At 49.3% G+C, this 23,894-nt stretch overlaps 1 protein-coding gene across 7 annotated transcripts in view; it reads right to left on the reverse strand.

Moving 5' to 3' along the window:
• FMNL3 (formin like 3) overlaps window positions 1-23,894 on the reverse strand; it is a 54,025-nt gene that overhangs the window by 13,051 nt on the left and 17,080 nt on the right. For 4 of the 7 annotated variants that reach the window (XM_011283911.4, XM_011283912.3, XM_011283910.4 and 1 more), the window contains exons 2-6: window positions 9,258-9,341; window positions 7,188-7,268; window positions 6,831-6,907; window positions 3,559-3,642; window positions 642-794 (exon numbers count right to left, since the gene is read on the reverse strand). In XM_011283911.4, coding sequence (XP_011282213.2) covers window positions 642-794; window positions 3,559-3,642; window positions 6,831-6,907; window positions 7,188-7,268; window positions 9,258-9,341 — 479 coding nt within the window. Of the gene's footprint in view, window positions 1-641; window positions 795-1,373; window positions 1,400-3,558; window positions 3,643-6,830; window positions 6,908-7,187; window positions 7,269-9,257; window positions 9,342-23,894 lie in introns of those variants that run through there. The other 3 variants (XM_023257017.2, XM_011283913.4, XM_019834885.3) reach the window with 2 other exon arrangements.

A 23,894-nucleotide genomic window follows, 5' to 3' on the forward strand; every position in this document is an offset into this window, starting at 1 on the left:
GGGACAGAGACCACAGAAAGGGCCACAGGGCCCAAAGGAAAGCCTCCCTGTGTAGGAGGGGCTCTGAAAAGTCATCCGGTCTATCCACCTGCCTCTGGGCAGGAAGTCTGTTAAAATACTGCAAAAAAAATGAACACAAGGCAGCCTTGGAGAGAAAAGTCCTAAAGGAAGAAGTGAAGGGAAGGTGAGCAGGAGGTAGGTTGGTTGGGAGCTGGTCTCGGAGCAGCTGATGGGGCAGAAAGCAGAGCCAGAGGGAAACAGACATGAGGGCAGGAACTGATCACCCAGTGAAGACCAGGGAGCTGGGTGAGGGACAGTCTTGCCCAAGAGGCTGGGAGGAAGGGCAGAGTGAAAAAGCGGAATGGAGGGGGCCCCTAGGAGGGGAGTGCGGAGAGGGGAGAGCTGGAACCCCAGATGGGGTGGGCACAGCCGAGGGTGATGTACTTACCCAGGACAGATTGCTGGGCAGAATCAAGGAGACAGAGAGGACAGACCAGAGACAGACTGGCAGGCAGAGGGCAAGAGAGCTGAGCCTGGAAGCAAGAGTGGAGGGAGGAGCAATGAGCACTCACCGCTGTCACCCACGACCTGGACTGGGGGCTAGGATGGGAGGCAGGCGGGCAGAGCGAGAGCACACATACCGGAGCACAGACTGGCGCGCAGAGCGAGCGAGGCTGTTGGTGAAGGGGGCTGACAGGGCGCTGGGTGGCTGCAGGTCCTCGATAGACCTGCTCCAGGACCGGAGCTTGTCAAATGCGCCATCGTCACCACTCTCCAGACCCTCAAAGTCAAACCTGGAGCAGGAAAGGACACACAAGCGCACGTACAGGAGAAATTCAGTGCTAAGCCCCCTGGCAAGCCCACCTCCCCCCCCTTAGACCTCTAGGGCAATGAAAAGCAAAGAGGGCAAGAAGAGCAAGCAGAGTTGGGCAGCAGAGACCCAACTCTGGTCAGGAGAGCCACCAACACAGGACAAGGGCAGTGCAGGCACAGGCAGCAACCAGGAGGAGGGCCGGAGGACATGGGAAGGCTGACGCAGGTGAGCTGCTGCTCCCCACTGGCCGGGCAACTCCAGGAGTGACCTCTTCCTGGGCCCAAAGGGACCCAGGGAGCTGGCAGTCTTTCTGCACTCCTGGCCTTAGACAGGGCATCCCAGAGAAGCTGTGGCTCCCCATGGAGAAGCTGCCCTGTGGAAGGGTGGTGGGGAACAGGTCAACTGCAGGTCTTGCTGGCTGGCAAGCGGCAGCGGCCAAAGGGGTGCCCTGCAGTGGCCCAGTTGGTTCTGAATTGGGTTCACGAGGGCAGGTCTGAATGGAAGGGAATGGGGGTCCCAGCCAACCTAGAGTGGGACAGTCCTCTATGTTCAAGAGTACCATGGTCCCATCCCAGCACTGGTTTTTAGTGACTGGGTTTTCTGTGGTTCTACTTGAGACTTCTAGGTTTTCTGGTATAGAGGCTCCTTGGGCTTCAGCTTCCCTGGGGGAAGAAATCACAGGTCGAGGGTGTGGACTGGGGTCCTTAGTGCCTACAGGAGTTGGGACAGTTTCTCTGTCACTTTCTACTTCTGTGATCACCATCAGCAGTTTGGGAGTGTGACCAGGGCAAGGAGGGCAGCTTGAGGTCACAAACCCATGGGGCACTGTCTTTTACAAATCCCCACGTCTGAGAAACAAGCCCCACTCTTCTTTCCTGTCCTCCTCCCCCAAGTAGGTCATTAAGGACTGAACAAGCATCTCCTACAGGCTCTTCCCCCAAGGAACCTTCTGCTCAGACATGCATAGCCCCAGGGTCAAAGGCACAGAGGCCAAGGCTTTCTGTAATGAGAAATGATATCTGCAGATATCTGAATATTCCAAAGGGGCCAGAGCAGGCTGCAGAGTCTTGACGATCAGATGTTCGATGGGCTCTCAAGTAAACATCAGAGGAGTCTCCCTGACAGGGAAATTTGCCAGTGGCTTGGCAGTGGCGTCCCTCAATCAATAATAGTATTCCCTAGCACTGGTACATGCAGTTTACAAATAAATGCCTTCACCCAAACTCTATCCGGCTTCACCCTTTTCCTTTCAACCCTTCTCAAAACACACTTTCTTTCCCCTCTACCCCCTTTCCTCTTCCCTGAATCTTTCTTTCAAAAACAGAGTCAAAGGCACTGCTGTGGACACTACTATACTGAGGATCCAGTGTATTTTGGTTTTGAGCAGCTGGGATTTGATTGCTTTTCAAATGAGATAGGCTTATTTGGAAAAATGATCTACATCTTTTTACTATAAAAGCTCTGAATTTAAAAAAAAAATCACTTCAGCAAATGTTTTTCATTTCTTTCTATAAAAAGAGCGGTTTTTAAAGGGATAGGAGGATCATGAGGCATGAGTTCTGCAGGAATGGGAATGAGGACTAGGCCACTCTTGATTTTAACAGGGGGTGACCTGGAAAAAGTGACAGGCCAAACCTAGGAGAGGCATTAGTTCAAATCCCTAAAGAGAGAAGACTGAAGATCTGCTAGACAAAGGAGAATGGCCATGGGCAAGGACAGTAACAACAAAAGTGAAAGTCTAGGCTAGGACCGAGTCTCAGAACTGAGGAGTTTCCCATGAGGAGTTTCCCAGGACTCGGGACTTTTGGTGCTAACACTGGGAAAAGCCCTGGGCAAACTGGGATGATTAGTCAGCCAAGGGCTGACTTAAGTCTTGGGTAGAAGTCTGAAGTATTTATTGGTCATCACATGAATGATCACTATAATCCCTCTTTCCATATATTCAGGTAATTATGGTAGGTTACACCGCCTTAAATAATCATAATTAACACTAAAGTGGCCAGGGCAATATGGACTTACTACGTTCCAAACACCACTAACTGCTTTACACACATTATCGTCTAAACCTTACAACAACCCTGGAACATGGATCTCCTTTTATAGAAGAGGACGTAAACATGCTTGAGGTCACATGGATAGTAAAGGACATAACCGAGACCCACAACCAGCTTTGTGGTTGTCATACTTGAAAGCCCTCATTTTCTTCACCACCTCATGCTGCCTTCTCATCTGTACCAATTCGCTTAGGGCTACCTCCAACCCCCAACCTGCTTGAAAAAGCCTCCTGAATACTTCATTTTTAGTTTGGGTCAAAGGTCATGTCCACTGCTCCTAGGGCCCTTCAGCAATGACCTGCAGTAACCCTCTCGCATCTCACATTTGGAGACCCAAAGGAGAATCTTAAAGACAATTTTCCAAAGGAATGAATCCCACCAGGCATCTCTCCCAGAATCCAGGACGTTTCCTTTGACTGCTCTCAGCCTGGAGTCTGGATCCTTTGAGTTCTGATCCCGAGTGCCCTTTCCGTATCGCTCTCCTTCTGTTCCCCACCTGGCATTCTTTGCAGATCCCAGACATCCCCTTGGCTGCCTGTCCATTCCCACACCATTGCCTGGGCTCTTCGTCTTGGCTTGGGATCTCCATTCCCATCTTCACTACTGCAACCTCACCCCTCCTAAGCAAATCAGAATGGGACTGTGTCCTCCCTTGTTGGTCCTGAGCCCTGGCCCCAGGGTGGTACTCACATGACAGAACATTGGGCAAAGGACAGGTAATCCACCAGCACATCCAGGCCTTTGTTCTCATCATTCAGAAACTCTCGCACCCACCTGCAGATAAAGGAAACATAGTGGAGGGGTCTGCTAAAGTGAGTCGAGGGTGAGGAGGGGCCTCTGACCCAACACCCACTCCTGAATCCTCTGGAACTTAGCACCGGGCTGGGAAAATGCTGAAGTTCAAAACCCATGGCAGACTCATCTACGGTCACATCACTGGCCTAGACCTCTGCTAGGTTGGGGAGCCAGGAATGGGGAAAGGTACAAGGCCTTCCAATACCATGTCAGCCAAACAAGCTTTCAGGAATCCTCTCCTAAATGGCCAGGGACCTGGCTCAATCATTTTCTGTGTCCTTGAGGTCTAGCACAACACTGGGTGCACTGTCCCTGCTTGATGTTTATTGGCAGAATTATGGGGAGGTGGGGAGGTTTAGCAAGAGCATTTACCACAGGCCGCTGTGCAGAGCTATGCCTAATAACATCTCGCAGGTCCCCAGTTTGACTGAAGTCTCAGTCAAAAGACAGGCGGGAGGAGTCAAAGAGAAATCTGGAACAGAGACATGGTGGGCCAAAGGGGCCTTCCACCAAGTTCAAGGAAAGATATTTGGGACCATAGTGAGCAAAGAGAGATATGTGGGGATTCTGTGTTTAGTTAGGGTGAGTTTGGCAGAATAGGAAAAGGATGGGGGAATAGTCAGGGACTCAAGTAACTCTAGAATGGCTATGACCACTCAGAGCCAGACTGAGGACTCGGGCCCCTTCAGCCAGAGAGGCAGGAATGAGGACAACAAAGATCCTAAAGACAATGGACCAGGCATTTCCATCTTTCTGCCTTCAGGCCTCTTGGCCTAAGATACCCCTGGAAGGAAATTCAAGAGCCGATCCCAGGAACACTGTTACAGGACAGGTTCATTCCACAGCACAGAGAGATATAAAACTCTCAGGACAAAACCCTGACTCTCCTGAGCATTCTGTTCCCTTGGATGTCTGGGGCTCTTTACTGGCCAGCTGTACCCCACAGCCCTGCAAGGCCGCGTCTCCCCCACAGCTGGAACACCAGCGCCATGTTTGCTGGCCACACCCTGGGTTACAGTGAGAGGCTGGGCCAGAGCACCAGGCTCAGCTGAGGCTGACTGACACCGGAGCTGCCTGAAGTTAGCTTCCTCTCTGGGGGCCGACAGGCCTCCCGTTTCCTGTCTGTCTGCTCTCCAGCTCCCCACCCCCTTCTCATTTCCTGTCTGAGTCTACACTGCTATTTTCGGGATCTTGACACTTTGAGGAGAGGTTAAAGGGCACTTCGGCAAGGGAGAGAAACCAATACAAACCAGAGAGAGGAGGAGCTGGTGAGGCTCTGGAATCCCACTTCCCAGCCTGCCCCGCTCCAGGGCCTGAGTTCCCATTGGGCTGCCCCTGCACACCCAGCTTCGGCAGGCCCTCGGGCTGATCAGGCTATGACAGAAGCAGGATCCTCCTCTCCCCACCTTGCCCTGGGCTCCCACTGCCCTGGAGCACTCACACCCCAGCCTGACAGCCTGACAGCCTGACAAACTCTTCCTGCCCAGAAATCCAGGAAGGAGCCTGGCCCTCCCCACATGATTACCACAGCCTGGCCCGTCCCCACAGACAACAGGAGCTCCTAAAATGCCAGACACTATGCTCTTCCCTGGGAACCAAGGGCCAGGTCCAGACCTCTGACTTGTGTGCCAACTGCCAAGAGGCCCCAGGCCTGGGAACCGTGCTGCTCTGGCCCCGGCCCCTGGCCAGTGGCCAGAGAGGCAGGCACCAGGTAGAAGGGGTGAGCAGAAGGGAGTGTCGCACACTGCTCTGTGGCCCTGTCCCAAGAAGAACAGGCCCCCATCCTCATGCAGCTAGACTTACTATGAAAGAAAGGAGGGCCTGAGAGGGAGGGGAGGGGAGAGGAGGAGAAGGCCCTGTGGTAGGGTGCAGGGTGGTAGGTGGGATTGGGAGCTGCCATCTGTTTCACTCTTGCCCTCACACACAGGGTAGCTGACGAGGCCCTGTCACTCTTTCCCTGTGCGAGGATTTACCAAATAAAGCCGGAGGTTTAGTTTCCTAGCATGTCAGCTTTCATTCTGGTTCGTGGATGAGGTGTAGGAGCCAATTCTGGCCACCAGGCACAGCTCCGAGGCCAGGAACTATCCCTTTCCTGTTCTCTCCTGTGCCATTTCCCCTGTGATGGCTGCAGCAGCTGGCTACAAACAGGTAGCCTCTATAAGAGCCCCAGGCAGACTCAGCCTGGGGTGAACAAGTGGGCGGCTGTTGCGGACAGAGGGGGAAATGCAGATGATGTCATCTGGCTCATTCTACCTCTGCTCTCAGGAAGCCCAGGACCCTGGAGATGGCACCTGCCCAGCCACCCTACCCCCACCCCGGGCTCAACTTCTCACTCATGCAAGCTCTCAACATTTGTGCCAGGCCCTTCGATCAGGATCGTAGCCCTGCCTGCAGTCCAACATCAGGTATCCCTCACTATCCTTTGTGTACACACACACACACACACACACACACACACCTTTCTCTCACTCTCTCTCTCTCTCTCTCTCTCTCTCTCTCACTTTCACTACATATACTCTGATTGGTTATGGTTTTATAAAACTGAGACCACTGCCACCTTTCATTGTCCCTCAGGCATTAGCCTTCTGCCTGTTTAGCAAGTTCTGGTTCCCCACTCAGAAACTAGAAAACAAGACTCACGCAGTTCCCAGGGGCCCCATCAATAGGTTGGCAGTACCAGGGTCTGTAGATACAGAAGACGTTCAACTCCTCGCCCCCACTGCCTTAGATCTTCTTCCTTGGTGCACTAGGAAGCTTCTTCTGCTTATGAACTAAGATTGTCTCGTAATCAAGAAAATAATCTTCTGGGCACCAAACAGTCCAGGAACGAGGTCTCAGCTACCCAATGTAATATGCTCCCCCATTACTAGCATTCTCTGGGCCTCCCTTGGCCCAGCCCCAGGCCACAGGCAGACTCTAGTCTCAGCTGCTATGGGAATGTCTTCTACTCAAAGCCACAGGCTGAAGACCCCAGGAGAGGCCCCAAGCTTGCCAGCAGCATCAGTCAGCAGCTGGCAGAGCTGAAAAGGAGAAAAGCCAGAAGAAGAACAGTCTGAAGCTCTGGGGAACCAAAGCCATTCAAGGGGCCACTGTGCCTGATGACAGGGAAGTAAACAGGCAAACCATCCTCAGAAGACACCAGATCCTGATGGCCGATTCGGACTCACCCAATGTGGTTGGTACGAAGTGAGATCTCCAGCTCCCTCAGTACTTTGGTTGACTCCTGAACTCTCCTCCTGAACTTCTGTAAACATGGAATTTCCTGTCACTATTGGAGGCCCCCAATCCAACTTTGCAGTACAAACAAAAGGGGTAGAAAAGGAAAAGGAAGGGATACAAGAGAGCGGTTATAAGCCTTCCCTCTGTTATTAGCCAGCCACTCCGGACCCATGGCCTCCAAACCCAGCAACCAAAGTCCCATTGCTCAGAAGCAGATGTCCCACCCTGAGTCAAAATGTTTGCGCCCAAAACCCCATAGGACTGTAAGGGACAGCAAGGGGGGGCCTCCCTGCCTCACACTTCACCTTCCGAGTTACGCTGGGGTCCAAGAAGCTCTGGAGTTTCTGGATGTAAGTGTGGGGAGGATTCTTCACCTGGAACCGCTCCTGTGAGGGAAACACACGTGTGTGCACAGACACCCAGAGTTCTGAGGAGAGCGCTGAGGAAGTCGAACACTCATGGTGTCCAGTGTGAGGGGACCAGCCTCCTAAAGTCGTCACCTGGCCCTTAATATCACCTAAACCATAGGTTCTCTTCCTTATTTTCAGGTGCTTCCCATCTATTGCCATCTTCCCCTTCTCCAATTAGTGATCTCTGAGCCTAAAATATTTTTCTATGCTGAAAATTATTTTAAGAGCCTGCTGCTTGATAAGATGTGGGGATTACAGAGCTGAGAATAGCACCCAAAATAGAGATACAATTGAGAAACGGTGCCCACTGCCTAGCTAACTGATGGGCTGGGATTAGGAGGGCCACGGAGAGAGGAGCTAGGCCTTGCAGAATGCAGCTTCCTCAGCCCTGAAACCCAGACTTGGGACCAGACTGGCGTCACAGTACTGACACATTCAGGGCTGCAAACACACTTTCTGCTCCTTGCCCAGGCCCCGGGCCCTGACAATTCAAGCAACCTCAAACGCTGAAGCCTGCTTTTGGTGAGGTCATCCGCCGATCCCCTTCCACACAGGGCACAGGACCATACCCTCCCCATTTTGGCCCAACCCCCGCATCTGACCCAAGAGAAAACTCAGGGAAAACTCTTAAGCATTCTGGTCCTGTTAGGGCCTTCACAACTGAGATATCTGAAGAGTTGGTGGAGGGCGGGAGGGGGGAGGAGCTGCAGAGGGTCCAGGAGAACAACATAATGTTAGGAAATAGAAACTAAACACAAAATGAAAGAAAAAAGAAAGGTTTGAGAAATGCTGAAATTATGTGACCTAAAAAAGACTGGAGACATTATCAATTAAAGAAACTCAGTACCAACCGGCTACTGTTCTGCAATCCCCAAGCTGACCGTGCTCACCAGCTCCGCTTAATGCAGAACACATGGAAATGGGCCTTCCCTGGAGAGGAGGGGACTTGGGCTAGGCTCTCTGAAGCATAATTCTACCAGAGGTCAACGATTTGGGAGACAGTGGAGCATAATAACAGCACAGATGGAGTTGGCTCCAAGTGACAGGCAAGGTACTGAGCCTTGGGGTTCTTCATCCGTAAAACATAACAGTGCCTTCCTTGAGGGTTTTTGTGAGGACTAAACGAGATACTTCAGTATATGTAAAGACCTTGGTCCACAAGAAGTACTTAATAAATGTTAGCTATTATGACTCTGCTCAGTGCTTGAAAAGAAATAATAAATTTGTGACAAAGCTGAAGACAAAGTGCTGGGTAAGCACGTGGCCTACATCCTGCACCAGGTGCTTTCATACCCCAGGAGGTAAGGAAGTAAAAGCGGACTCTCCTGGCTGTGCAGACAGGCCCATCTGAGTTCAGAACCTCATGGCCTGTGGTCTCCAAATGTGTGCAAGGGAAAGAACCAGGCCATGGGTGTTGGTTCTTGGTTCTGATAATCTCTATGTTCTCTTCCAGCTTGAAACACCATTCATGTTGGGGAGCTTTCCATCCTCACGTTCTGAGATTTGGGAACAGAAGACTAGGGGGCTGAGTCTTCTCATTCCTAGAGGCCTGTAAATAATGAGAAAAGGCAGGTCTAGGGCAGAGTGAGAAAGAAACGGTCCTTCGGTCTACCCTGCCAGGCAGAGCCCTCATCCTGAGGAGAGGCAGAAACGGGGTCTGTGGGGAAAACTACTCCACTCCTCTGCAGACAGACAGACAGCCAGACTTACACAAACTTCCTCAGGCTCCTGCCCATCAGGAAGAAATCAAGACAGCTCTTTGTAGGAGTTAGAGAGGAACTTGGCCTACCAGCCCGGTCTCTGTTGGGAGCATCCTCTTGGAACAGAAAGCGAGCATGAACCGAGGTGAAGCCCAGGCCAGAGTTTCTTGAGGGACCCCAGGGCTAAGGTCAGTGCCTTTGGCCCTGCTGCCTTGTCCAGCCCAAGACACAACCCCTGCTTCTGGACCTGCCCCAAACCTCGTACCTGGTCACAGATCAGATCCCACTTCTTCTCATTGTCATACTGCCGCAGGAGCCGGGCCTTGTCAGGAGGCAGGTTCATGGAGCTCTGAGGAGAGAACCTGAGTCAATGGGCTGAAAGCTCCCTGTACCCAGAGAAGAGAAAGGCTGAAGCATGCATACCTTTTCCCTCCTGGACCCCCCAGCTTCACCCTCACACTCTGTGGCTGATAAGGAAGGCTCAGAGAGGCAGGGCAGTCCATCTGCCTCCCCTTCATATTTAATTCAGTTTGGTTGAGCAATGTTTTCCAATTTAGTGAGCCGAGATTAACTTTATTTTAAAATGAAAACAGATTAAAATAGAATAGGCTAGAAGATACCAGAATTAACTGCAATGTTTCATGAAACTTTTGTTTCTTTTATGTCTTAAGTAATTTCATATACATATGCACACACAGAAGTCAGGCCATAACATGTGTTTCTTAACATGGGACAAGGCAAAAAAGTTTGAAAGCCACCTGTCTAAAGCAACACATTTCTTTTTTTTTTTTTTTAATGTTTATGTATTTATTTTGAGAGAGAGAACACAAGTGGTGGAAGCACAGAAAGAGAGGGAGAGAGAGAATCCCAAGTAGGCTCCACACTGTCAGCACAGAGCACAGCATGGGGCTCAAACTCACGAACTGTGAAATCATGACCGGAGCCAAAATCAAGAGTCAGATGCTCAACTGACTGAGCCACTCAGGCGCCCCTAAGGCAGCAACTTTCAATCTGCTTTTTCCCCTCAGCCTGAGGGATGGGTGGCCTTCCTGCATGGTGCATAACCGAGGGTGAATCCTGGACCAGCCACAGCCCATGTAGATGCTACGAGTCTACCCCCTTTCCCCATACTGGGATACAAATGCATGAGAAGGACCTTAGCATGAAGATAACTGCTCATTTTTCTAAGGAAATAATTTACAAAATTTCAGTACTTTAATCATTAATAGCAAATTACTTGTGACATACCTTCCAATTAATTAAGACACAATAAAATGTCCCACCCCCTTACTGAAAGACACTCTAACCTAGACTATGGAAGGGGCCAGGAGTCATTTTCTTTTGCTCACTACTGTTTGCTAAATGAATAAAGAAAGAATAAAGAGTGAGGGAAGCCCAAGGCACCCATGATCTATCCCCACACAGGCTAACAGTCCTACCTTCCCCTCCTTTACCCCCATCCAGTCAAGCTTCTCTTCTAACCAGCGTGGCTGCCTTTGTTGCAGGTCATAGCCCTTGCCTCTAAAGGCAGATCATTGCACCTGCCCCCCACCCCATATTCCTGAATCAAATATGATCTCTTACCTGAAGTACCACGGCTGTTTGATAACCCACAGGACTTCCCACAAATCTGACTTCTTCCCCCAGCACACTGCAGGCCACCTGAAAGGCCTTCCTCTCATCTTTCTCTCCCTTACTTACTGCTCCAAGTTCAGCTCTAACTCCCTGGTCACCCAAGCGTGACCACTGGGTTAGGTCTGCCCACTCCTTGACATTCTCATCCCTGGGGACACAAAATGTGTGCACCCACAATCCTCGGGAGTCACACAGGCCTGCATTATTCCAGAAGAGTGGGAGTATCCTGGGAGTCGGCCCTCCATATTCTAAGAAACTGAAAGAAAAACCTTAAATATCATTTATTTCTGTTAGATTTATCTATTATGTATTTATCTACACACATACTATTAAACTAGTTATACGCTCTCTTAACCCCTAAAGGACTGTGTCTATTCATATGGTCTCCAACCCCTGATAATGTCTGATACCATGATAGGCACCTAGTGGAGAGTAAGTGGATGGTAAACCTAAGGTTAAGACATCCTGGTTCTGAGTAATGGGCCCAGCTCCACTACACTTCAAAAAAGGAGTACGGTTGGGATTTTTGCTCAGTGTTTAGGAATATCAAAATGGGGCAGGAGAGAGAAGAAAGAAGGGGAAGAGGATCACCCATCATACCCCTCCTCACGGTTTCTGCTGCCCTGCTAGTCTGCCTGAACTCCTGCAGGAAAGAGGGGCTAATCAAATCCCCCTACTGCTGATGCAGTAGGGATGGCTGGCTGGGCAAATACAATCCCGAATGTTCTCTCTGCAACTCCTAGGCTAAGGGCCAATATCAGCATGTCTGTGTGGAGAAGAGGACAGGGGCAAGAGGCCACAACAGAACAGAGACCCAAAGGTTGAAGGTGAGCTCAGACCAATGTCTCCCTCTTAACCACAGCCAGGCTGCTGCTAGCTAAGCCTAAGTGAGACCAGAGCAGAAACAGACCTCAGGCCTGGTTCTGGTTCTGTGCACATCTTGAGCACTTCATTGTCTTCTGCCTGTTTCTCCTAAGTCTATGCCATGGAAATAGAAAATAGTTGTCTCCCCTGGAAGAAAGTGACTGGCGGAGAAGGCGGTGCGGGGTGGGGTTGCCGCTACGGTAGCAGACATCACATCCTGTCTACACCAACTTCCTCAGCCACCCCACTATCAGCTGCTGCGGCCTCGCGCATCCCCACCTCCCCAGGTGAACTGGGGAGGAAATGTCTGGTGCCCCCAGGGCTTCGGAGACGGAACAAAGTCACCCCCTTTGGGAACCCTAGCCTAAGAGCCTGGAAAAGGCACCTCAGGGACCTGGTAAAACTTTAGATGCCCAGGAGAGATGGCCTTCCGGAGTATGGACACTGGTGGCAAAAGCATGAATCAGCTGTGACCACAGGCCCACAGCCTCCAGTCTAGAGCTTTGTGTGGCACTTTCTAGACAGTGATGCTGTCTCTGCTTCTGTGGGGCCCAAGTGTGATGGGGAAGGAAGTGGGTGGGGGAATTCCCTCAGCCTCCAGCACTCCCACAAGAAATCAGTCCCTGGCTGTGGGGTGGGAGCCACCCACCATGGGTTTCTCTCCTTGCCAGACAAAGGCATTAGGGCTTCTGACTCTAATCGATAACGTGTGTGAGTCCAGCAGGCTTCTGACGTCTTGAGGAAGGACAACTTCCTGAGTTCCGGGGATAGCCAGGGAACAAACCTGACATGTTCTGGTCTCAAAGGTGTGTTTCCTTGACATTTTTGTTCAGTGGTTCCACAGAGACTGTGGGCTCTCTTAAGGCAGCAGCTAGGCTAAATTCTTGCTAACTCCTCACTGAAACCCTTGCTGAACAGAAAGGGGGTGCAGCTGTCTTGGAACAGAGGCACCAATTGTGGAGTCAGAGAGCCCAAGATCAACTTTGGGCTCTTCAAAGCTCATCCATAAAACAGAGATAATCTCACTACTTCACAGGATTTTCTGAGGATTAAATGATAAATATTTTATGTCCATATGTGTCTGGAACACTGTGGGTGTTCAACAGTTTTGTTCCCCTTCCTCTTGAGAATCCGGTGTAATGTTCTAACATCCCAAGGACCCCTCTTGGCTTCTCGGTCGTCTCTATCTCTGCCTCTGTCCCTCCTTCAGCACTGCTTCTCAACGCTTGGAACAGAGTAATCCTTTATACCTACCCCCACCCTCTCAGCCCTCCCATCCCTAAGACTAGGAGACAATTATATACCAACATCCTTGAGGAGGGAGGGGGAGACCCCAGAGAGATGGAAGGAGAAGGGGAAGATGAACTCACACCGAAAGCAACTCTGAGACTAATTCCTAAATCAGAGCAACCAGCCAGAAATCTAATAATAAAAACCTATAACGGGAAGCAGCAGAAAGGGGTGGGTCTGATGCTTCTCCGGCAGGGCTGGTCTGGTTGACTGCCAGTTTGAGGTCAGGCACAGAGCCCTGATCAGTGCCTAACCCCCCTCCTGGGTTCTGTGAGAGCAAGGGCTCAGTCCCTCCAGCAAGGCTTCCTGATTCCCCACCCACCCCCTGTCAGCCCCAGTGAAGCCAAGGAGGAATGAGGGGGCTCTGGTCACAGAGGTTCCCTTCCCTTTCCTGCTCTGTACCCCTAGCCAGTTAGCCCCTCCTCATTTCCTTCCCATAGCTGGGGAAGGGAAATGCCGGTGGGGTTGGAGTTTCCTTTGAAGGTGTGGGTCTTGCTCTGGGACTCACCCCTGACTCTGTCAGTCTCCTGGGGCCAGGTCTGGGGAAAACCCAACAAACAGAAATAGGAAGGACCAAAAACTCCTGTTTCTGTTGGTCCCAGTCAATCATGATAAATCTTAGGAACAGAGACGAACGCTGGCCCAGCTCCTCTGAGAGGCATGAAGAGGGATGTCTGAAATTTTCCTGCGAAGGGGATTCTGGAGTCTTTAGGGAAGGCAGGTAGGGACTGTTTATTCTGAGCAAATACAGAATGTGGGCTGGTTTTTTCAGTGTTTTCCCTCTCAGAACCACCTCCCACCAAGTGCCTTATGGCTGACACTTCTCCCAAGTATGGTAGCCCCAGTCCCCGTGCTCAGCCCATGGAGGGTGGGGAGTCTGAGAAGCTGAATCTAGAACTTCCCCAGAGATTAAGTGAAGCACTATCCTGGGCACCACATGCTGCCGAGCCCCTGGCCACAGCTGCCAACAAGTCCTCTTAGGCACCCACAGATCAGCCCATTGTACAGATGGGCAGAGATAGAATATGGTGAGGAGGCACAAGGTTTGGGAGCCCAGGAGACTGCTGTAGGAGGAGCTGGAGCACTGCGTTCCCGCCCTGTGTTCCCGCCCTGCATTCTCTCACAAACCAACAACTCTGCCCAAGCCGACAGCAAAGCAAGCAACACCAGGCACAAAGGCCCAACCCCAGCTGCCAAAAGTACAGAGCACTAGGAGTGGCCCAACCTGCCCTCCACGTATCTCTACTGGTGGGCAGCAGCCACAGCTGTGGCCAGCTGGGCATCGATCCCAAAGGGCAAGAGCCCAAGGAGGTGGGAGGTACCAGCTCTGCCGCCTCAGCCCCCTTGGCGGCCACAGCCAGCCCTGCCGCAGTAGCAGCTCCCAGACAATGAGAGTTATTTTCAGCCAGCGCTTTAACACAAGCCAGCTGGCCAGTGTGCAGGGCGGGAGCCCTCCACCCAGCCCGCCCAGACGGCAGGCAGGCAGGCAGGCCGGTGGCCCAGCCCACTGCCTACGCTGCTGCTGCCGCCTCTGCGTCACTGTTTATCTTCTTTCAGGACAGCTCCTCCTAAACTCCCCACCCCCAAACTACAATCCTGTCAAAAAGAAATAAAAAGTCAAACTAAAACTCAGAGTTTGATCAAAGATCCAAGAGCTAAAGGGAAGAAGGTCCGGAGCAGCCCCTCTACATCCCCTCACTTTTCCCCAGTCCCGTAACTGGTGGGAGTAGTGCAGGGGAGGAAACAAACGGATAGGAGGCCAGGTCTCACTGCAGCCCTTACGGACCAAACAAACTTAAGCCTGGTTTTGCTGTCAAGTGGGAGACTGCTCTCCTTGCCTCCCTCCCATCCTCTTTCCAGAACTCAGGTATGGAGATAACACTTGAGACAGCCTGGAATGAAATGGAGTCAACTGTAAAAGGTTCTGGGAGAAGAACCGTGTCCTGTGGCAGAAAAGCAATCACAAGATGGATTCAGGACACTTGGCTGCAGGGAGAGGTGGGGGTGAACGCTTCACTCAGCCTCCTGTACATGGGAGAATTCGAGGATAAGAAGAGGTGCATTCTAGGCCTCCAGCCCTGGTGCTGCCTCAGGAGTGCAGTTCGCCTCTGTTCCTCATTGCCCTCGGGCTGCAAGCTCCTGCAGGGAGCTCAGGCTGCAGACATGCAACACATCTCTAGCCACACACGGCTTCCTCTAGGCCCCAGCTGCCCTATCACACTTAGGGGAAATTTGCTGGGGCACCTCACGACAGAGGACATCAGAAAAGTAGGTGCTCCTCGACTAAATGTTTGTACTGGGTAGGTGTAGCTTTCTGGTTTTGTTTCCTTGGAGCTGTCGCTCTGGGGATGAGCTGTCAGGGGAAGGCCAGCTTTCACAGGCTTGGAGCCCTGACTGGAGAACGTGCTTCTGTGGTCACTGATGACTCTATAACCAGAAATGACTTGCTGAGCAGTTATGGGCCAAGTCCCTGGGCAGCCTGGAGGAAAAAGAGATGGGTTCACCAGATGTCTCCGGCTGAGCTCTGCAACTCACACCAGGGAAGTCAGAGGAAGGAGAGGCCCTAAAAGGCCAGCATCAATCAAAGAGGTAGCTTTTTCCAAATAGAACCGTACCCCCAAGGCCTCTTCCTAACCCTGGAGGACCTTTAGATTCGACCCTGGAAGGCAAAGGAAGTTGGCCACATCCCGAATGCCAGCAAATCCCCAATTCCACCTTTGCCACACTGTTGGCCTCACACGTGATGTCAGGTAACCTGGCATCCAGACGCCAGCTGAGGACATCCCTTATGGCCTATTCGGTCAAGGAGCACACAAGCTCACGTAGGGGAACTCATGTTAGCTCTTCCCAACAGAGCCCCCAGGCCCTAGCTAAAAAGCTACTGCCACAGCAACTTGATCTGTCTGCTGGCTCCTCAGCCCCTCCTCGCGGTTAGCCAGACCCACACACTCCCCAGTTACGCAGAATGGAAACTATTCTGCTGGGGGCAGCTAGATTTCCAAAGCTAAGGAGGCTTGAGACAGAGAGCCTCACATTCTTCCTGTGGACAGCCAAGGTGCCCCCTTCTCCTCATGATATTCTGCCCTCCTGCCTGGGGAGCCCTGATAGGCAGCGCTACCTCTCAGAGGACACAATACTTACGTCCCACAAAGGGCATTTTCCTCTCTCTTCCCAGACCACAGCCTGTTACTTACCGAGACTCAACGCACATCCCTCCCAGGGCCTCTCATCCATACCTTCCCTTCCATTCCCACTATCACCATCAGATAGGCCTTTATTGTTTACTCCTGACCCTCTGGGATAAACTTCCAGCTAGCATCCCTACTTTCAGCCCTCCTTCTCCTCCAACCTGCACATGGATGAAATTTCTCAACTTCTCAGCAACATAAGATAAACCATGTCTCTTCTCAAACAAGATATCTTCTCTCACTTCTTATCATTCACAGAAGAAAACCTGAACTTTGGCATGCTGCTCTTAACATCTTAAAATAAGAAAGAGATTCAGAGGTGGGATTCTGCCTGGGTTGGTTCTGGCATCTCTGACCAGCCTTGTCCTCTTCTGGAACAGCCACTCTTGCTTGTAGTTGGAGTTGCTTGTAACTGATGCTTCCCCAATCTCCTGAATCCCTACCTCTTACTGACTCAAAATCCATCAGCTCCGTGACCACCCAGCCTAAAAGAATCAGCCCCTCTTCTGAGCTCCAAAGCGTAATCCTATGTGAAAAACGATATGGCAGAGACCTGCTTGCTATGCCCCAACTTCTTCTCCTCATGTTCCTTAGTAATGAATCTCCAAATTTCAGTTGAGCAGTTGGCAGCCCAGCATTGATATATTTCTCGTCTTCCTTTGCATTTAGGTATAGCTATGTGACCTGTGGGACATAAACAGAAGTAGTGTGTATGATTTCTGAGAGCTGTCATTAAAAGGAGGGAGCATACTCTTCTTTTCTCCTTTCTGCTTCCAGCTGGTTGAAATGCAGAGGTAATGGTTAGAACTTCAACAACTACTCTGGACCATGACGTGACCTTGGAAATGAAGTCCAGATGGGTGAAGCAACAAGAAAGAAAATACCTGGTCACTGATATCATGGACCTCAGCACAAATTAAATGTGTTCCATATAGTGTCTTTCATGTGTGTGTTTCCTCTACTCACAACTAGAACATGAATTTCTTGAGGGTAGGCATTATGCCTTTTCCTTTTTTGTTTTTTTTTTTAAATGTTTATTTATTTATTTTGAGAGAGAGAGAGAGCGTGAGCAAGGGAGAGCCAGAGAGAGAATTCCAAGCAGGTTCCACACTCAGTGCAAAGCCCAGTGCAGCGCCCCATCCCACGACCATGAGATCACGACCTGAGCTGACATCAAGAGTCCGATGCTTAACCAACTGAGCCACCCAAGCACCCTGCCTTTTCCTTTTTTGAATCATGTGCAGGTGCTTAATAAGTAACTGAACCTGCTACTACCTCTCTACCACCAACTTCTTTTTTGGCCCTTGGTAATTTTTGGAGGGGATTATCCAACTTCTCACTACTGCCCTTTCTACTTCCGGGTTCTCTCTCCTATAATCTGCCTCATCTACTGTAACACAAATCACTTTCTTTAGATGCTGCAGCTCTCTCAGCAAGCTCCCACTCCTCATGCTGAGTTTAAACTCTGTCTTTCAGTTCATGTCATAAATCTGAGTCATTTCCCTGCCTTTCTCTATAATTAGACTCATCTTCTTACAGCCTGCTAGTCCAAGGCTCCTGAGCACAGGGATCACCACCAGAGGGATCACTACCAGGTTGTTTACCACTGTAGTAGGTGCTCTATAAAGACTGGGCAACTTCAATTTCCCCATACATATACTCTTCTTCTTCCTAGATTTAAGTGTTCTGCTGCATGACACCCTAGAGAGATCATTCCAAACTGTCAGCCAAGCCTCTTCTTCTATTAAGAACAGGCGAAATCCCACCTTTTCTAGCAAATCTTTCATAAGTGAAAGTGGGAAGGTTACCCACCACCACCCCAACAGTGTCTCCACACATTTACTAATGCCTTTAAAAATGTATTCATAGAGCTGTGATTTTGGCTAATGTCTCCTCACCCTTTCTTGGACATCCAATAAATATCCTATCACAACCTCAGAGCGTGGTTAAAGCAGTGAATGATGAGCCACACTGTCCTGGCATGAATCCTGGTTCTACCACTTACCAGTTATGTGGCCTTGAGAGAATTATTTAATCTCTATGAGATGCAGATTCCTCATCTATAAAATGGAGGTAAAAATAGTATCTACTTCATAGGGTTGCTATGATGATTAAATAAGTTAATATATGTAAAGCATTTAAATCAGAACCTAGATAGTAAATGTTACATATAATGCTAGTTACGTTTTTTTGTTTGTTGGTTGGTTTGTTTGTTTGGGTTTTTTATTCAACATTTAGCTGGAAAACAACTATATGCCAAGCACTAAGCTAGGAGCTGGGAATATAAAAATAAATAGGGCAGGATCCCTATATTCAGGAAGTTTACATCCAAAGGGCAAGGTAGATAAGCAAACGAGGGTGAGTGTAGGCAGCACTACTGTGAAAAGCTGCACATGGGCTGTAGGAGCCCAGGGAGGCAACATCTAACTGGAGAGAGTGACCAAGGAAGGTTTCCTGGAAGAGATCCTATAGGATTTAGTCTTAAACATCAAGCAGGAAGGACTCAGGAAAAGGCAAGGAAAGAGGGGAAGATGGTGATATTCTAGGCAAGGAAACAGCATCTCCATGACCTGGAAGCACAAAACATCATAAAAAGTCCAGAAGTCCCTAAGTGATTTGCCATAATGAAATGATGGTGTATAAGAGGAAATTACAGTAGGCAGGGAACAGCCAGAACATAAAGGGTCTTAGGAGCTAAGGTAAGTAGGTGGCTATGAATAGGATAATAATGATACTACTATTAAAATGAAAACAGTAATAATGACAAAAGCTAACATTTATTCACAGAACTGTGGTAAGAACTATATATGAATTATCTCACTTAAGTCTCACAACAACTCTATGAAGTTGGGACTAGCATTTTTCCCATTAAAAAAAAAATATTTTGAGAGGAGAGCAAGCAGGGGAGGGGCAGAGAGCAAGTGAACGAGAGAGAGAGAGAGAGAGAGAGAGAGAGAGAGAGAGAGAATCCACACTGTCAGCATGGAGCCCGATGCAGGTTCACGAAACATGAAATCATGACCTGAGCCAAAACCAAGAGTCAACCCTCAACCAAATGAGCCACCCAGGCACCCTGCATTATTCCCATTTTATAGGCGAGTTAGCAAAGGCTTGGAAGGGCTGTGGAACTTGCCCCAGTTCACAGAGCAAGTATGTGGTGGGGCTGGGATCTGGACCCAGGTCTGACTCCAAAGCCTGAGTTTGTAACCTCACACAATGAGACAATGAATTACATTAGCCCTTCTCTGTGCCTTTTCAAATTGTACGCATCCTTCAGGATCAATACAATCAACCTTCCTCATGGAACCTCCCCCAAACCACCCAGATTTCACACTCCTTCGTCTGAACTTCCTTGAGGTTTTTTGCCCTTCACCTCCTATTGACAATCATATTCAGTCACACCTTCAACAACTCTAGTGTCCTCTATGTTATCACACACTGTGCCAACTGGAAGACATGTGTTCCTTTGTGATAACTCCTACATATTTACAAAGAAAGGGGAAATTGCAATTGATAAACATCTACCCTAGTCCAGGTACTGTACTAGATCCTTCAACTACAAGATGTCATGGAAAAACCACTTCTTTCTCATATTGTTATTCACCTTTCACATTCTGTGTTATTTCCCAAACTACATTGTAAGCTCCATGAGGGCATGGACTTTGCTTTGAACACGCTTTTCCTAAACAAAAATGTCTGGCACCCCGAACAAGTTTAATAGGTGCGGTGGGCCACCCACGTGGACAGCGGAGGCCAGCTGGGGGCAGCACTCCATCTCACCCAGTACACTGGCGACGGACCCGGCTCCGGCTTTCCAGGAGTCTCATTATAAATCCAGGAGCTTATTACCAAACCATAAAACTTAATGAATCCCTTCCTACTTCCAGACTGTATGTGGGAGGGGCATGACTCCTGCTTTATGGAAGGATAAACTGAGGCCCAACAAGGGCACACATCTGTCACAAGTCCTATGAGCTGGGGAGAGGCACTACAAGTCTTCTGTCTCTCCTTGCTTTCTCATTTGCTCTCAAATGGGGGTCTGTCCTCAGTGCTTCGGGGGGGAGGAACAATAACGACTCCGGTATGCTCTTGATCAAAGCTGTCTTCCCAACATTGTCCCCCTAATGCCTTTAAGGCCAGAGCTTGACAGAGGTGCCGTAGGTGCCCACACCCCAATTGCACCTTTGAGTGCCCCAGATTTTTTACATCTCATTTGACTGTCCAGCTAGGAAAAAAAAAACACACACACACAAAAACAAAACACAACATCTCTCAGAAGCCTTCTGAGAGTTCCCACCCCATGACCCAAAGAGATCCTGAATCTTCTCTGCTTCTTGCGATGTCTGGCATCCTAACTGCCATATTCACTCAGGGCCACAGATGGGGAGGAGAATGTTACTGAGCACCTCTTGCATGCCAGGCACTTTTCTCACATAATCTCCCTTACCGCCTTCAATAACCACTGGAGGTAAATGTTATGCCTGTTTAATTGGTAAGAGAATTAAGAAGCTGAAACCAACTGGCTGAAGATCACACAGAACATGGCAAAACTCAGATTCCAATCCAGATATGTGGCCTCCATCATAACTTTTACCAGGATGGCTTTTTCTACCATGTCTTGCCATCTCTTTACCAAAAAAATGAATAAATATAAATCTCCATTCTAACTTGGGAAGGTCCACCTGGATTTGTCTGACTGGCTTTGGTTGATTATTAAACACTGCTTCCCTGGCCAGCGTGACTGGGGTAAAACCAGCTAAACAAGGTACGTGTGCCAGACGCCTAAAGTTCAAGACTTCTGTCCCAGAGTAAGAGGGAGACCACACAGCGCAAAGAGACAAGGGAACTGCCTTCTTGGATACCACGTGGTGACAGTTCCCTCATATATGAATGGCATTTAAAACATTCAGAGTGCTATTGGAGCACCTGGGTGGCTCGGTCAGTTAAGCATCCGACTCTTGATTTCAGCTCAGGTCACGACCTCACGGTTCGTGGGATCGAGCTCCGCATCGGGCTCTATCTACCCTGGCAGCACAGAGCCTGCTTGGGATCTCTCTCCCTCTCTCTCTCTGCCCCTTTCCCCCTCTCTAAATATATACATGAACATTTAAAAAATAAATAAACACTCAGAGTGCTACAGATAACAGTGTGGGCTTTGAAATCGGGGATGACCTAGATGGAATCCTGGTACTTTTTATGAGACAGTGGAAAAGTTATTAAATTTCTTTGAACCTAAGTTTCTTCACCTATAAAATGTAGATTATAGTATCTACTTCTTATAAGAATTAAATGAAGGGATGAATGAATAAATGAAAAGGATTTTGCATGGTGCCTGGCACGGGAGAAGAGCTCTGTAAACAGTAACTGGGATGAGCAGCTCCAGGAGTTAACTTCTAAGCACCCATTCAAAATACAATTTCATAGCTTTATAATACATAAAAGTGGGGGGCACCGGGTTGCTCAGTCAGTTGAGTATCCAATTTCGGCTCAGGTCATGATCTCATGGCTTGTGGGTTCGAGACCCGCATCGGGCTCTGTGCTGACAGGCTTGGAGCCTGGAGCCTGCTTCAGATTCTGTGTCTCCCTCTCTCTCTCTGCCCCTCCCCTGCTTGTGTTCTGTCCATCTCTCTATCTCTCAAAAATTAATAAACATTAAAAAATAAATTTAAACCAATGTTTTTAAATACATAAAAGTGAGACTATATAGAGTGGAACAGTATAGGTTAATACACCTATTTATATGTTTCTTAATTCTCTAGGTTAAAGCAGTTGCACACACTCCCCTTTGAAAGATAAGACCGAGACACCATCGGTCACCCAGGGGATTCACAGGAAAGCTGGGACCAGAATTCAGGGAGACACAAATGCATCACTGACTAAGGCACCCTGCTGAGTGATCTGGAACAATTCCTCTAACTTTCTGGAGATTTTGCTAAGCTGACTTTAGTGTTCCACCTTATCTCAAATCACTTCCCCATTGTCTCCTGACTTCCTCAAGTTAAACCAGTAGTGTGCAAACCTGAGGTCTGATTTCTACCACAAATCTCTATTTTTGGCCCCTTCAACTAACCACTCTTCCTAGAGAGTCTGTCCTCTCCTTGTGATAGTGAATACGTCCTAGTTGTTGTCCCTCCCAGTCACTTAAAGGGCTGTGCTGTCTGTGGGGATACAGAGAAAGGCATGAAAATGTTTTAGGCCCAATTTTACTTGACCAGTAGACACAGATGACTGTCAAATACTTATTTCCATCCTAGACTTCTCCTTTGAGTTTCAGCTTTAAATATCCAACAGTCCATTAGACATTCCACCTGGACTTCCACAGGCTCTTCAACTTCATGTGTCTCACACTGGCCTTATCACTTTTCCTTCTATGTTATTTTCTCTCCTATGTTCTTAACCAGTGGAACCTCCATCTAGCTAACCTAGCAAGCTAGAAACCCGGTGCCATCCTGAATTCCTCCCTTGTCCCTCATCTCCATCTTCCCAATGTCAAATCTAATCAATTGTCAAGTCCCCTCAATTTGCGGGGGGGTGGGTAGGGAGAGAGGGAGGGAGAGAATCTCAAGCAGGCACCATGCCCAGCACAGAGCCTGACCTGGGGCTTGATCCCACAACCCTAAGATCATGACCTGGGCCAAAATCAAGAGTCAGACACTCAACCAACTGAGCCACCCAGGCACCCCAAGTGCCCCAAATTTCATTTTGGTAACTATCTATCGAGTCTGTCCCACGGTCTCCATCACACATACCAGCCCTGGTTCAGACCCACTGCCATCACTCCACTACCAAGGCCTCCCACTCGGCGGCCCACCTCCAATTCTGATTCCCACCCATGGCTGCCAGACTGACCTACCCACAACTCAAAATCTGACCATGCCACTCTGTACAAAAAGTAGGAAGTATAGTCCCTTCTGCACGGCATTCAAAACCTCCTTACGACTCTTGTCTTCTTTCCCACCACTCTGCCTGACACCTTACAATTCAATGACTTCAAGTGGCTGCATGAGGATTCTCAACCTATCTGCTCTGCCTCACTATGCTGCCTCTGTTCATGCTGTCTCCTCTACCTAGAATGCTTTCTCTCCTACACTTCTCTCCAACTCCTAATTATCCCTTTAGCCGGCATAGATTTCCTCCCACAGGCAGCATTCCCTGAGCCCCACCTCTCCTCTGTGCTCCCCAGATGCTCCTGCATTATCTATACCATTGCACTTCCCAAGCCGTATACTGCAATTATATGTTTAGTGTGTTTGTCTCTCCCTCTAGACTGAACTCCTGGGGGCAGACATGGTCTTAGTCATCTTTACTTTTCTTAACACTTAACATAATTTTAAGTGCTCAATAAATGCTTACTGAGTGAATGAAGGCTAGGCTGCACTCAGCAAATCTCTGAGGGCTAGCATTGTGTCCTTCTCCCCTCTCCGGGCAGGGAAGATGACACCTTAACCATTCTCAGTTCACAGCCCCAGAGGCCCTCCAGAGCACTGACGGGAATCTTTGCCTGCCTTGCCACAGAATAAGGATGGACTAAGCTGCCTGCCCTCTTGCTTCCAAGACAATCGGAAGCAGCTGGTAGTATTTTTATAATGTTATGACACCATCTTGATATTTCCCTGGGCATCTGCAGCAACAGGTCCTAGATGATTTCTTTACAATTCTTGGAAAGAATCAATGGAGAAGCCAAATGCCACTAGACACTGTCTAGCTGGCTACCCCTCACACCTCCTGAGCTCATGCTCAAAACTTTTAACAAGAATATTCTGGTGAAATGACAAGTAAATGCCTTGGGAGCTCACCAGGACCAGTTGTCCCATAAAAGCACAGATTCTTACTTCCTTAGTCACCCATGATGCCAGCAGTAATTAGCCAACCCAAAGGGAGCGAGTAATAGCTGCTATTGGACCATCATTCTGGAACTCATGCCA

This window comes from Felis catus, chromosome B4, assembly GCF_018350175.1.
Source record: "Felis catus isolate Fca126 chromosome B4, F.catus_Fca126_mat1.0, whole genome shotgun sequence".
Lineage (NCBI taxonomy): Eukaryota > Metazoa > Chordata > Mammalia > Carnivora > Felidae > Felis > Felis catus.